Genomic DNA, 15021 nt, shown 5'->3' on the forward strand with positions numbered 1-15021 from the left:
ACCCAAGACAGAAACTTACAGATGTTGCCTTATAATTTTACAAGCCTATCATGATTGCTCACTATAACAGATTTCAGACACTCAAAAACAGTGTGTCTTTGAGCTTGAATTACTTCTGATCTGCCGGGTCAGAAAGTTAAACCTTTTCATTATTTATGCTGAGCTGTACCTGAGTAACCAGACATTTGCAAATCCATTAAATTTGATTGAAAGACATTTTGGTTTCTTGAAATGTCCATTCTTGAGCTTGTAACATGTGACGCAGTAGAGTTGGGTTGAATTTCTGTACATAGCAACAGCTGGAAAAAACTGTTACTTTTTAAAAAATATTATAGAGTCACTACACTGTTTCTTTGGTCCTTCTCTCCCTGTTTTAAGATTCCAATAAATATCCAGCTTCATTTTTTTGTATAGCACCTGTCAGAACAAAGTTACAAGGTGCTTGACAATAAAAAATACAGTTAAGAACACGTAAATAAGACAATCGAAAACAATTCATTTAACAGTATAAAAACAATGTAAAAGATCATTAAAAATAAATATGATAAAAGTGGGTTTTAAGAAGAGATTTAAAAGATGATACTGAGTTTGCCTGCCTAATTACCAGCAGTTCTGAAGGCTTTAAAGCCTTCAGAAATTTTCCCCTTTTGTGACCAGTCTGGATTTAGATAATACTGGTAGGGCCCTGCTGGAGAACCTCAGGCAACAGTCAGGTTGATAAGGAGTAAGAAGGTCACAGAAATAAGCAGGAGCCTGTCCATTTAGGTCTTTGAAAACAAGCAGTAAAATCTTAAAATCAATTCTATAACTTACAGGTAACCAGTGGAGGGCAGCAAGGACTGATGTTAAATGTCATACCGCAGTTATTAAAGGAGATCCTTTTCTGATCTTCTTTTCTTTTTAGTGCACATTGGAATTGGTGAAGCTGAGCTTTAATACTCCAGTTTGCTTCTGCATTTTCTGTTTAAAAGTTGCAGAACAAACCTGGGCACTGCTTCTTATATTGCTTTTATTATTATTAGTGCCCTTTTAAGTGGACTGCAGATGATGGAGCACGGTGTGTCACCACAAAGCTCCAGCAGAGGGCAGCACACTTTCATTTTCCTGTTCTTAAACCAGGGGGTTAACTTTTTCAAAGGGACACATTTGATTTTGTAAATGACAAAGAACTGGCATCTCTCACCGGTATATTTATTGTACATGGCAGTAACATCTGGCTGCTCCATTTATTAATTATCTCTTTTGGTGATTTCTTCAAAAAGCATTCATTAAGTGTGCTCAGTCATACGTGTGCCATCATTACCAACTGATGAAATCAGACCTCACCTGTCTCTCAGGTGTTTCTTGATGATAAGGGGTCAGCTTTCTGCACTGGTGTATGCTGTATAAACATGAGCAAACTGCTTCAGACCAAGGAACGTGTTCTCCGTCAAGGGGCAATATGAGGAAAATACTATGTCAGGATGTTATTATGGCCTTGATCACTCTTGATTTTATTATAACTGTTTTTCAGATTCAGACTATTTTGACCGCCAAACATTTTCAGCTCAAAATATTTCTTATTCTTTGTTCTGAGTGATTTATAAACACCAATTTGATAACATACATTTTGTGGTGTCATAACCTCAGAACATAGATTTTTGCTCTAGTTTAGACAGATATTCACCATGATTAATCACCATAGAGACCTAAGCTGTTTTAAAACCAGTCTGTACACATGTTTATTTCTACTGCAGAGTTGGGCTTTTCAACATGAAGCACTAAGAGGAATGGGTCACTTTTAAAGACAGCCTCCAGTGGACACACCAGGAACTGCAGTTCCTGTCTCTTCAGCATCAGCTTCATTTCCTCATCTTTGGTAACTCTCTCTTGTAATTACTATTAGGATTAGCGTGATTGTAACTTCACAGACTGCAACATACAAATAAGAAAATTCACTCTGTTTCTAAAAACCATAAGAGTAAATCCATAAAATTTTGCATTAGTGGCTGCAGGCTCAAGTTAAAAGAGAAGCAATGGCCTTTGTACACACAGTTGGTAACCATAAATGTTGTGTGGAGAACTCTTTCTTTATGATTTATAATTGACCCTGATTCTGAACAGACCTGAGCATCATTCAGCGTGTGCAGTTTGGTGCCTGCGTCATGTTTTCAGCAGCAGAGCAGAACATGGTGTATTCATCAGAGCTGCTGCTGCTGCTTTCTGACCCAATTTCCCTGCCTGACTTGACTGGGTTGTTTCCAGTGCAGTTGTGGGAAGATCCCACCGGGTCCCCTTCTCACACAGATCAGTATGTACTCTTTTATGTGTGGGTGGGGCTTTTCTGCTGGGTTGTAAAATCCTGCTTTATTTTAACCAGTGTCTCTGTATGCTGCAGTGACTGCACTAAGATTCATTTTATCCATGTTACCAAAATTATGTCTGTCCTGCCTGCATTCTTCTTAAAATTTACTCTGCATCTGAGAGGACAGTGCTGTTATTATGTCTATCCTTATAAGACACCAAGCTTACTCAAGTACCATGTATCAAATGGTAACATTTATGTTGAAAATAATCTTGATTTACATACTTGTCCTTTTAAAACATGAGAATGTTGAAAATGACTTGAAAATATCTTACTGTTACAGTATCTTGGTGCAACACTGAAAATGATAAAAGCAAAGATTTTATTTAACACAAGACTTTTTGCTATTACATGCAAATGCCTTATCATAAATAAAACAATGATGGTGTAATATGACATTATCTCGATTCAGCATGGAAATACTTTGTGAAAAAGGGACATAAAAAGAAAATCTTACAAGAGCAGAAAGGTTCTTGTTTTAATTATCTTAGAGACATATGAATAAAATAAAACTAATTTTAGATTAGATTTGAGATTTTATTGTTGCTGTCCCAAAATCAAGGCTAAGCACCCAAGGTGACCTTTGACCCTTTCTGACAGAACTCCCACCTTCTGGAACAATCTCCCTGAGGAGATCAGATTGTGAGACTCTTTATCTACTTTAACCAACACATTTTTGTTGTTGTGCTTTTACAAGAGTCTTTATCAGAGTATGTGTTAGTCCTCGAACTGCTGCCATATTTTTCATATATCTTAATTTTTGTAATGTTTTAAGTCTTTTCATGTGCTGGTGTTATTTTTTAGTATTTACATATTGTATTAATCTGTCCTGTTATTTTTGTGGTTGTAATCTAGTCCTCCCCACATTTCTTTTAAATTGTCAATTTTTATTTTGTAGAGCTCTTTGTAACCCAGTTTTGGAAAAAAAGCTATATAAATAGTGTATTATCATTATTATTAACATGTGGTTATCTTTCTTTAACGTAAAATCTTCTTGGCAGTATTTAAAATCACATGTTTTAGCTTTAATCTACTTTCCCTGGTGTGGCAGTAATTGGCTTCCGTACATCATGAAACATAAATAAATAATAAAATAGTGATGAGGAAGAGGGGGGGAGGAGGAGCGGATGAATGCCAGCCTGGGATCATCCACCAACATCTCCACCACCGACAACAACCGTCCTCTGAGTCTGAGTGGGACCAGCTCTGAGTTTAATCATTATTATGGGAATGGAAGAGGAGGGCCTTGCTTTGATCAACATGGCGGACAACAAAGCGCAGGGACTAGGGTAACAGCGGCTCGATCAGTACACAACACCATGGATCAGGTTCAGAACTCCCACGAAGGCTATAACAACAACAGCCCGTATAACCACTACCCGAACTACCGACCCGGCTATGGTAGCGGGGGCTACGGAGGCATGATGAGTCCCTCCCGACAGGGAAACAACCTGACGGGCCCGGGCAGCGGCAGCAAAGCGGCTATGACTGCAACCAGCTCCCCGGCTGGAGGCGGAGGTGGCGGCGGAGGATATCAGCGGTTCCCCGCGCAGAGTCAGCAGCAAATGCACCCGTCCGGAGCCACACCGACATTAAATCAGTTACTTACATCCCCGAGCACTATGATGCGAGGCTATGGAAGTGGATATCCTGATTTTAATAATCCGACTGCACAGCAGCAGCCGAACATGGGGATGGCTAAAGACATGGGATCCCAGTTCGGCTCGGCTGCTCACGGCTGGGGAGGACAACAAAGAAGTCACCCGAGTATGAGCCCGGGGAATACCGCACAGGGAAGCGGGAGATCACAGGTGAACAACACATCTTTATACTACTTGGTGCTTAAATAAACTCTGTAGAAGCTAACTCACTAGCCTATGTTATGTCACCCTGTCAGCCGTTGTGCTAACCCAGAGAGCTAGGCTCACTGAAAGCGAACTGATGCGAATGAATTCGTCCACGTTTGTTGTGTATTGCAAGCAGCCCGTTCGCTGTTGGGATACCTCGCCACGCGAACATAGCATTTGACGCTGACTTTTGTAGTTTTCTCCCTCTCTTTGCCAAAACCATTAATTTTCAGACAACAGTTGAGTACTCTCGTGTTATATCTTATTGTGAGGTCTCGTTTGGATTTTAAATAATCCACCAACAAGTGATAAAATAGGCTGGGCGGACGTGACTATAGGCGAATATAGTTCCCTTTAGTTAGTCTGCGTTTCAAGTGCTCACCAGATGCTCGGAATTACAAGTTTGAAAGACTTTGTCCGATTAGACATACTTACAGCTGCGAATCTTAGATATATTAATGTCACTGTAGCACTGAAAAGAAGCATCATTTTAGTGTGCCGTTCAGAATTTTAGTTAATTGTTTCATTTTACAGCTGAAAAATAAAAAACATTTTTGCCGTATTTGTATTGCAAATCCCGATTATTCTGACATCATTGAATGCAGCTTTAGCTTGTAGGCTAGGTGTGTTTTTTTTGATACCACTGCAGAGGCGTCATCAAGATAGCATATCCTATCACAAAACTAACGCGTTTTGACATTAACGGCCCAAAATGTCGTATTAAATCAGTCTACTACCATTACATGTAAAAATGACGCTCCTATGATTTAAAAGCAGATAATACAGTCATTGTTGTAATTCTGTGTCCAAGGTGACTCCATTTTTTAGCACGCAAGGCTAAGCTATCTTTAGCATGTTAGCTTCTGTTAGCTGCAGAGGCCTAAAGTGTCTGTTTGTGTGTATTAAGATGACTGATAACTTTAAACTCACAGATTTAGCCTTGGTTCTCCATTTTCATTTATTCTGTATTAGTATTAAAGCTGGGACACATTAATAAATGCTTTAATTTTGAGGTAACAGTGAAGTTACCCTCTGTCGACAGTCTACCAGGCCTGTTGTCATTTAAAAAAGCAGCCTCTTCCTTCAGTATCTCAGTAGTGAATTTATGTCTTTATTTATCCTACACAAAATAAATAGAAGCCCCAAGTGGATACCTATTCATACACCTTATGTAATTTGTTAGGTTATTACATTGTGTTGACAGTACCATGGGAGGACTCAGTGGAGGAGGAAATAAACTAGTTATGCAGATTTGGCAGCAGAGAGAGAACAGCGATCTTCAGGGTTTGCCCTGTAGAAGTAGGTTGTAGAGTATTTGTAGTATAGTCAACTTTCTCACTACTGCAGGAATTAGAAGTGTGTGGACAGAACTTGTGAAAGCCTGTTAAAGAAATGTCAACGGAGGCAGAAAGGAGGAGTGAGCAGATCTGGATGAGGAGAATTATTACAAGATGAGGGCCAAAGTAACAGAAATTATCTCTCTGTACCTATTCTTCCTGTTCTCTTTATTTTCTCCTCTCAGGAGGAAGAGCACAGCTTAACCTAGCAGGGATGAGTTGTAGTCTGGACCCGCACCTTGTCCTAGCTCTGCCTTCTACCTCACTTATTATTTACTCACTGTGCCTTTCATTTTGACAGCTCCTTTAAACTCTGACATCAACTAATTGCCTTACATATGCTAATCATCCTTATTGAAGTGATTTGAGGTGTCACCAGCAGTTAAGCTGTTTCAACAGCCTCTGTAATGCTAATAGACCCCCATGCAGAGAGGAAAGAGTGCAATCCGCTCTGTGTGTGTGTATTTGTGTTTGTGTATTGCTCCTTTCAGCCTGTGATCTGGCCTTAACTTTGTTGGCAGAGAGCCTTTACGGCTCAATCTCTACACAGAGCCCTGACCTTCACACATGCAGATTAGCCATGTGCCCATTACCATGAGCAAAACACTGAGGCTGAATATCCCTCCAGTTTCCTACAGCAGCCCTAGTCTACTTGAGGCCTTGACCTTCCTGCAATGTTCTCCTTTCAGCCCTGCAACATGACATGTTTGGCCACTGTGGGAAAGATGCTAAAAACTGGCATTTTTTTCTTTTATAGTCACGCTGCTGCACCTATTATTTCAGGTGTTGTGCTTTTATAAAACCCATATTACTGTTAAGACTACAGTTGTTTTCACACATTCACAAAATGATGCAAATGATGACATTTTCACCCTTTATTTATGCCTTTTCCACCAGCCCCTGAAGTTGAATATTCTTGCGAAGTTGGGGAAAACTGATGTGAGAACTAGGCAGGAAATAGTCAGAAAGCTGGGAGGTGTGTCAAGATGCTTGGAAATTTGTGAGTCAGAGCCTCAGAAGACATCTGGAAATTGTCAGAAACTCATACAGAAAAGGCTATACTTAGTATACTTTTACTCTTTACAAGCAACTTAGGTGTCATTTTTGTCTTTTAATATCTTGAAATAAGATATTTTTCTAGACTTTTAAAGTGAAATTTGGCTCATAGTAGGTCAGTAAGGCAATTCAGATATAGATTTCAGTGCAGTGAAACATACATACTCCCAGGACTGGATGGTCAAATTGGTGGAAGACTGGTTGAAATTGCAAGGCCACAAAAATGATTTGGGGATTGGTTGAACCTGCACCGTGTAATTGAAATGTGACTATCCTGCTTTGAAAGACAAAGAAGATGTCCACAGAAATAACATAGCTAGAAATTGATTGGCCTTTTTCAGCTCCAGTCTGCTGTTGGAAAAACTTGCTGTTTTTATTGGGGACTTATGGCTGGTGAAATCAGCAGCAGCAATTACAAAACTTTTGGTGCCCACAGTTATTGGACTCTGAAGTCTGCAAAAATTAGGGGCTGGTTTAAGAAAATATAACCAAATATTTTCAAAAATGTTTAAAGGTTGAGGATTTTAACACTCAGGGGAGGAGAGGATCAGGGGAAAACATTTATTGCTGACTTGAATCGGGGTTGATCAACATTTTTGTCTCCACTGAGACCACAGTGTTGTTTATTTTCAAATGATAATTTACCTTAACAGGTGATGCATTAACTATCACTGGTTGAAACCACTTGAATCAAAGTTTGCTCCACCGAGTTTCCCCCACCTGGATTATTGATCGTCGGGTGTTTCCCTACTCCTGTGAACGTGCGTGCGCAGACGTGTCGTGTGTATCTTCCTCCTGTAGCTGACTGATGTAGACGTGTCAGCAGAGAGATTAAAGAGAAGGATTAAATGTCTGCATCATTTGTTGTGAGGAAATCCCAGAAATGGTTTCTATTTTTAGCTGTCTGAGCGGCAGCGAAACATCTGTTCTCACTGAGTCACTTCTCTCACCTCCTATTATGTCACTGTGTCAAACTGTGTGTGGATGTGTGTGTGTGTGTGAATATTAAAGCGTACCCAGGCGTGACTGTTGACTCTGGTTGAAAGTGGCCTCTCGGGCGTTTGGATTACTCACATTTCATCCACTTCACTTGAATCCTTTCTGATGGCAGAGTTTAGTCTCAGTTATGGCTGTTTTTTTTTCTCTCTCTCTTTTTTTTTTTTTTAGGGATGTTTATTGATACGATTTTATTTATAATTATACCAATGCCATTATTGATTCTTTATCAGTTGCTCTTGTAAATTTTCTTTGCTCAAAATTAGGCTTCACAGGTTTTCTATGTCTTCAAAATTTTATAAAGTTTATAATGAATATGAAATTGGTCAGTGGATCTGGATATCTCTGGAAATAAATAAAGAAATAAAAATAAGTAAAATTTTTGCACATGGTCTCTGGATCCTAGATCTCTGGATGCAAATTAAAAAAATAAATAACCTTTATACACTCCTAGCATCCTTTTTGGTAAAATGAAGCCAAGCTTCAATTGCTTTCATCTCTCTGCCGTTGTCTTGGTACTTCTGCTGCTGACTGACGAGCATGACTGGTGTGTGTCACGTAAGGTCCGCCTGCCCCAGTGTAATTTAAAGAATCAACACGGGAATCGTTAGTTCAGTGGCTAATGATGTCAATGGATCAAATCATTTCTATTTGATTCTTATCAGAAACTGTTCATCAATATTCATTCCTGACTCTGCCTTTATGTATATTTGCCTCTGATGATTTTACTCTCCTCAATCTTTAGAGAAACTGTTTTGGATAAAGCAGGGTCAATATCGCAGAAAATTCAACATGGTAATTCTTTCTGTTAAGACTAAAATCTTTATTTCTAATGCTTCCATCTTCTGGAGTAACATGATGATATGGACAGTTCATAAGTTAAAGTATATTTTATAGTTTACCAGCAGTAGGTTGATGTCTTTACTTTGTTTATATGTTGCCATAAAGTTATTTTTCCAAATAAAGCAGCCTTAGGATGTACTAGGGGGATCCAAGAGGGTCCAAGAACTTTCAGGTCTATTTAAAACATTCCCCATATCTAGAGTTACTACAGCCTATTGTTTGTCTGCGATTCGACCGTGGAGGATATGGAGGATCTTCTGCCTGTGCTGGTTTTGATGGTGGTTTATTTCACTGCAAATGAATTTGTTGAAACTTGAAAAAAAAGACAAGCTCTAGAGACAAAGCTGAATAAAGCTGTTCCGAAAAATCCCAAACAGCTTCAAGAGGAAAACCAGTGAACGATTCTCACGATCTGAAAGTTTGTAATCTTTCTCCACTAGGTGGCGCCGATGGACCCAATGGCGATGAAACGCTCACAACTCTATGGTATGAGCAGCAACCCATACTCCCAGCAGCAGCAGCAGGGGGCGCCGTACTCCGGACAGCCTTACGGAGCCCCGTCCCCTCACAGATACCCTATGGGGATGTCGGGCAGAGGGCAGATGGGGATGGGAGGGATGCAGTACCCTCAGCAGCAGGTAAGAGGTGCTCTTCAGTGGACTCTGTCATAAGACTTTTTTTTTTTTTTTTTTTTTTTTTTTAGAAAGAGATAAGCTGATTTTTGGAGATTTAAAAGATATTTTTGATCGGAGCTCTACGCTGTCTGGCAGATTTGTTGATACCAGATGGATCAACAGCATTTCAGGCAGTATTTGAAGCATTTTACAATAAATAGAACAACAGATTTTCCTTTCATTTTGCTATGGTGGAATCATGAAGAATGCTGGTCTTTGTAAATACTTCTTACATGCTCAGTTTACCTTAAAAATCTGCTGTTGTGTCGTGTCAGAGCAGGGTGAACTGGTGTTTATGTTGCCCCATCAGTGAATTTTCTCCTCATCATTACTGGGATTCAGAACTCTGTGTGTGTGAGTTCCTGCTGGTTTCTCTGCAGAGTCACCGCTCCAGTAGCTCCGAGGACAACAGAGCTGCTGTTGTTGTTGTCAGACCACATGGCCTGAGCTGAGCCAGGCCGGGCCGGGTCAGGCTATTCTCAGTGCAGACTGGGCCGAGTCTATTTTTAGACTCCAGACTGTTGGTTTGGGTTTACTGACGACTGATGCATCATGTATAAAAACATGAGACAGCACCTTTTTTTTTTTTAACGGAACATAAGTACAGAGTTTGATTCACATACAGTCACCACTAATGAGAGATAAATATTCAAAGTATGTCCAGGTCATGGCTAGGGATGGGTATTGCTAAAATCTTATTGATACCAGGGCCTGATTAATTCTGCTTATTAATTCGAGTCTTTATCAATTTCCTTATGAATTCCCCCTGTAGATTTTCTCTGTACAAAAAGTCAGCTTTATAGGCTTTCTGTGTCAAGAAAATTTTATTGAGTTTATAAGTAAATAAGTTTGAAATGCATCTCTGGATCTGGATATCTCTGGATGTAAATGAATATAAAATAAGTAAAAATCGCACATTCTGTGATGTTAATGTACTGTTTTGTTATATTTTATTGGTTGAAGTAGGCCATCTAGTATCTAAAAGCGGTTATAACAATGCTTTGAGTTGTTTAGCACAGTGAGCATGCCGTAGTTATGCTGAAGTCAGTAATCAGCCTGCACAAAGAGTAACTTTGATATGTTTCTATGATTGAAATTGAATTTCTGTTGTAAAACAGAAGTTATTACCGATGTATGCTAACTGCTAGCATATCAGCGCAATTTCCAGTATACGCTGGCATCAAGCTAGCGCTATGTTTTGTATATTTTTGTATATTTTTGGGGTACATTAGGAGATGTATAGCATGTTAATTGTAGGAATATTGTGTGAGAGAGTGATGCACATTTCTTAAGTAAGACTTAAAGCGGAAAATCCTGAATGAGAGTTTTCTGAGTAAACCATTAGCTATCTGCCTAGCTAAGATAGCTGGAAAAGTCATCATGAGGTCTGGCAGCTCCGCATGATGTAAAGAATTGATAAGGGAATCGTTGAGCATAAAAGCTTATAATGTGGATGGATTAAAACATTTCTTATTGATTCTTCACACTAACTGGTTTTTGATACCCATCCCCAGTCACGTCACCAGCACATCTGTACGATCAAGATGTTCTTGAGAAAATAGAAAGCGACATGAGCCTCTAAATACACAGATATCATTTGTACATCTCAACTATTGATTAATAATAAACTAAGTTGATACTTGTCCAGTTTCTATAGCATTAGCTTCCTATAAATTGAAGTTTTAAGCCCCTAGAATGGGTTCACTAGCTGTTTTCTTATGGCTTTCTGTGAGTTAAGGCTTTTAAATTTTTCCATTGTACACAAACATGTTGGAAGTCAATGTCTTGCAAACCCCTTAAACTTCATGAAGTATAGTAAAGTGCCTCAAAGTTAGTGGATTTCATCTTCTACTGAACATAAAACCATTAAAAGATTCAGAGAATCTGGAGAAATCTGTAAACTAAAGGAACAAAACTAAAACTGGAAGGACGAGATCTTCAGACCCTCAGGCAGCACCGCGTTAAATATAGACATGACTCTGTAGTGGAAATCACTGCATTAAAAACGAACATGTGGAAGCTATTTACAAACCATCAGATTCTGTTTTATTTAAATTCTAGGATTGAGTTGGTACAAATAGAAGCATTGTTGTTAACAGTATTTGTACAGAAAGTACTCTTACTCGTCATCTATCATCGCTCAGTTATATTTTTCAGATGCCGTGTTTAAATCCACTTTCTTTTAACTAATCTCGCCGTGATTCCCTTTTCCTTCCACCGTCTAGTAAAAATGATCCTGAATCTCGCCCTCTTTGTTCCTGTGAGCGTCGAGCAGATTTCAGCAGCTTTTCTCAGACGTTATCTCTGCTGCTGTAGATTTCTCAGATCACAGTTTTCTCCCCCGGAGCGTTCTCCTCCTCCTCGCTCTGATGTCGTCTCGCTCCCCGAAGCGTCCCGCAGAGCGCCGCTGTCACCGCTGACGTCGTTACATCATTACAGGTTGACAGACGTGTTGCCTGAGTTCAGCCTCGGGGAGTTTGTGTCGGTGTTGTCATCTCTGCTCGATGAAGACGGCCGCCGAGGCAGAGGAGGAAGCGTAATGACTTTTCTGCGAGCGGGGCCCCAGGTGGCCCCCGGACTCGTCCTTTATTAACTCTCTGATTCCTCGTGAAATTGGATGTCGAGCGGTCGGCGTCTCCCCCTGAGCCGCTCAGATTGATTCTGGTTTCAGGAGGTTTCTCCTCCAGTCGGCTGAGAAACATTTAGAGAAAGTTTTAAAGTTTATAACTGAAACCTTAAACTGTTTTCATCCTTCACTTTAAAGAAAGTCCAACTTTACTCCACCAACAGCTTCCAAACACGTCGTTTAACTTTGACTCAAATAGAAACAAACATCTGATCGATAGATTATTGAAATGATTTCTGTAAATTTTCACTCTGCTGATGTCTCGCTCTCTGCTGATGTCTCTGTCAGCTGCTTTCATCACTCTGATGTTACACCACAGTTACTGACAGTCTGAGGAGCTCATGAGCAAGGCAGTTAATCCTCATCTCTCAGATTGCAGACGGGTTACGTCTTATTGCATTTTCAGTTTTCATTCCTGAGGAGGGGAGGGAAAAAACTTTGAGGAAGTGTATGTTTCAGAGCGGATATCATTTCCACCAGTTATCTTTTTAAGGTGTTGTGAATTTAAATATGGGGGTTTGATACTATCTCTGAGTTTCACCAAAGCAGAGGAATTATTTTTTCTGCTGAAAGTTGTTTTTTGTTTGAGGTCTTAGTCAAAACTGAGCCTCAAAGCCTGATATGACTGCCTGTAAACATCATAACACATAGCATGTTATAACAAAATTAGAAGGTGCATTTTTGTTGGTGATTAAGAACACATTGAATCCATAGAAAAGTGAACGCAGATGTTAATAAATAAACTAAAGTGTAAAATGGTTAAATATAGAGATATTTGGGTTTCATCCCACTATTCAAAATAGTGCTCTGTGAGATTTGTGATCTGGCTCCTGCACCTGTGACGGGCACTCAAACTCAAAGTACTTGGTTGATATTTTAATTCTGTCTGAGACAAAGTGCAGATTTTTTTCTTTTCTGAAGTGAAATTATCTTACAAATGTACAGTGTTGTACGCCCACTACGCTCTGCTTGTGAAAGCACAGCATGGCTCTAAATCTCTAGCCAGACTCTTCTCCTCTGTTGTGACCAAATGGTAGAATGATTTACCTAACTTTGTACGACCCGCAGAGTCCCTTTCTACTTTAAAGAGATGTCTGAAAACCCATCTGTTCAGGCTTAATCTGTCCCTTCTCCTGTTTGTCCTCAGGGGTAGAATGAGTCAGAAGGTCTCAGACCCAGCTCCATGTGATTTTTCAGCACTAATCACTGAATGTTGTTTAAGGTTGAGGTATATTGTTCCAGCAACTGATTGTGGTTAGTTGGCTAGATTATTCTGTTGCTACAAAAAAATTTATACTACAAAAAAATGCATTTTTAGCAGCACCTATAGAGCCGAATAAATTATGGCACTTTGCCTCACCAACTAGGTTTTCCTTCTGTCTAAATTCTTGCTTGCGTTGTACGTCACTTTGGACAAAAGCATCTGCTAAATGAAACCATAGAACTGTAGAACTGTTGTGGTTATCTTCCATCATAAGACTACGGACGCCCCAAGGCACAACTTCAGACAGCAAATACCACACTGCAAAATCTGAGATCTAGCCAAGTCTAACCATGTCTTATTTCTTGTAAAAGTTGTCTTGAGCCAAATTTGCCCGACAAATCCAGACAAGATGTCTAATTTCAGAATATTTAAAGACAAAAATGACACCTTAATTGTTTGTAAGGGGTAAGAAAAGCTGTAATTTATTTACGTTTTAAGTTTCTCATACTGAGCTATAATAAGAAACTTAAGATATATTTTTTTTACTTTTTGTAATAGAATTTTTTTCCTGCATTTATCAGATGAATCTGGCTTGATTTAAGTCTAATAAGACACTTAAAAAAAATACTGATACAACGCCTGCTTAGGTATCAATTTTGGAATTTTATGCCATTAAAAAGACATAATGTGTAAATTTCAGAAACATAAAGCTGACAGTGTTAAAACCTCTATTTAACCACAGAGCAGTCAAAAGTTATAGTTTTGCATTATTTTAGTTTATATTTAATTTTTTGTTTCGACTTTTGTTTTTCTTTTTGTTGAGTTTAGTTTAGTTTAAGAGGGATTTTTAGTTAAGTTTAGTTCTTATTTTTTGAAAATGCTTAAGTCTAGTTTTTAATAGTTTCTGTATCAGTTTGAATCTGTTTTTGTAATACAGTGAGTTCTAAGGTGTGAAATTAAAAAAATGTCAGTAAAAGCACTATGTAATAAAATCTCAGAAGGTCATACAATTAAAAAAAAGTATTCACCAAGGACAAATGAACAGACACCACATAAAAGAATGAAATGTCACTTGGTGTTATCCTGTCTGGCCACTGGGCCGATGGTAAGATAAGGCAGAGACTGAAAAAGATGACAACTAGAGGTGTTTTCTTTTTAATTTTAGTTTATTGAGTTTTTTAAACTCACAACAGTTATTGTTTTTTTTGGAAAGCTTGTTTTTATTTTTCATTTCAGTTAACAAACATGTTTTTTTCTCCTCACATTCTTGCAATTTAGTTTTCATTGACTATAATAACCTTGGCAGTTACCCATTGAAAATGGGATCTGTTCTTGGGGTTTCATCAAGCAGCAGTTAAAAAATCAACACAGTTAAAAAAAGAATTATTTCAGCTCTTAAAATGTGTTTTTTTCGCTTGAAAACACCTTTAACATCGAGTAGAAAAATGTGATGCTTGTGTCAGAGCCTTGTTTTTAATGCCCTGCCTCTGTGTCCTCAGATTGGCTCTCAGTATGGTCAGCAGCAGAGTGTGAGCGGTTACTGTCAGCCAGGTCAGCCGCCTTACTTCAGCCCACCGCAGCAGCAGCCGGCCGCCCCCAGCCAGCCACCATACATGCAGCCCCGCCCACTTCCCCAACAGGTACCAGAAATTGTTTACACATGGCCCTGATCACAAGTTTATTAATGAGGAGCCAAGACTCTACAGAAAGAGAGGACATCAATGAATTTTCAAAAATTGAATGATTTTATGTCTTTGTCTCTTCTGATTCAGGAGGTCCCACAGGAGGCGTACGGTGGGCGGGGCCAGGCCGCTGCAATGACTCCGGGGAAACCGAACCATGAGGAGATGAATTTGAGCCAGCAGGAGCGTCCGTCCAGCCTGCCGGTGAGTTTGAGCTCTGCAGAGTGACTCACAAGGAGAGAGGAGTGAAAAACAAGATTAAAAAGAGATTTTTCTTTTTTTTACTTTGTGTATGCATTCCTCTTTTTATCTTGAAAGAGTCCTGTTTGTTTCCTGTGTGGCTTCTTGGAAAATACAGTTTCTTTTGGACGGAATTTTGAGACTTTGTCCCCTGAAAGTCGCAAGCCTTTTT

At 39.2% G+C, this 15021-nt stretch overlaps 1 protein-coding gene across 2 annotated transcripts in view; it reads left to right on the forward strand.

Moving 5' to 3' along the window:
• Positions 1-3436: 3436 nt before the first annotated feature.
• arid1b (AT-rich interactive domain 1B) overlaps positions 3437-15021 on the forward strand; it is a 32661-nt gene continuing 21076 nt past the window's right edge. The window contains exons 1-4 of one of the 2 annotated variants that reach the window (XM_074685725.1): positions 3437-4155; positions 8864-9061; positions 14427-14567; positions 14700-14813. In XM_074685725.1, the coding sequence (XP_074541826.1) occupies positions 3472-4155; positions 8864-9061; positions 14427-14567; positions 14700-14813 (1137 nt within the window). In that variant the 5' untranslated portion in view covers positions 3437-3471. The remainder of the gene's footprint in view (positions 4156-8863; positions 9062-14426; positions 14568-14699; positions 14814-15021) is intronic. The other variant, XM_074685724.1, reaches the window with a different exon arrangement.

This window comes from Halichoeres trimaculatus, unplaced genomic scaffold, assembly GCF_033239565.1.
Source record: "Halichoeres trimaculatus isolate MK-OKI-2021-1 unplaced genomic scaffold, fHalTri1.1 fHalTri1_scaffold_13, whole genome shotgun sequence".
NCBI lineage: Eukaryota > Metazoa > Chordata > Actinopteri > Labriformes > Labridae > Halichoeres > Halichoeres trimaculatus.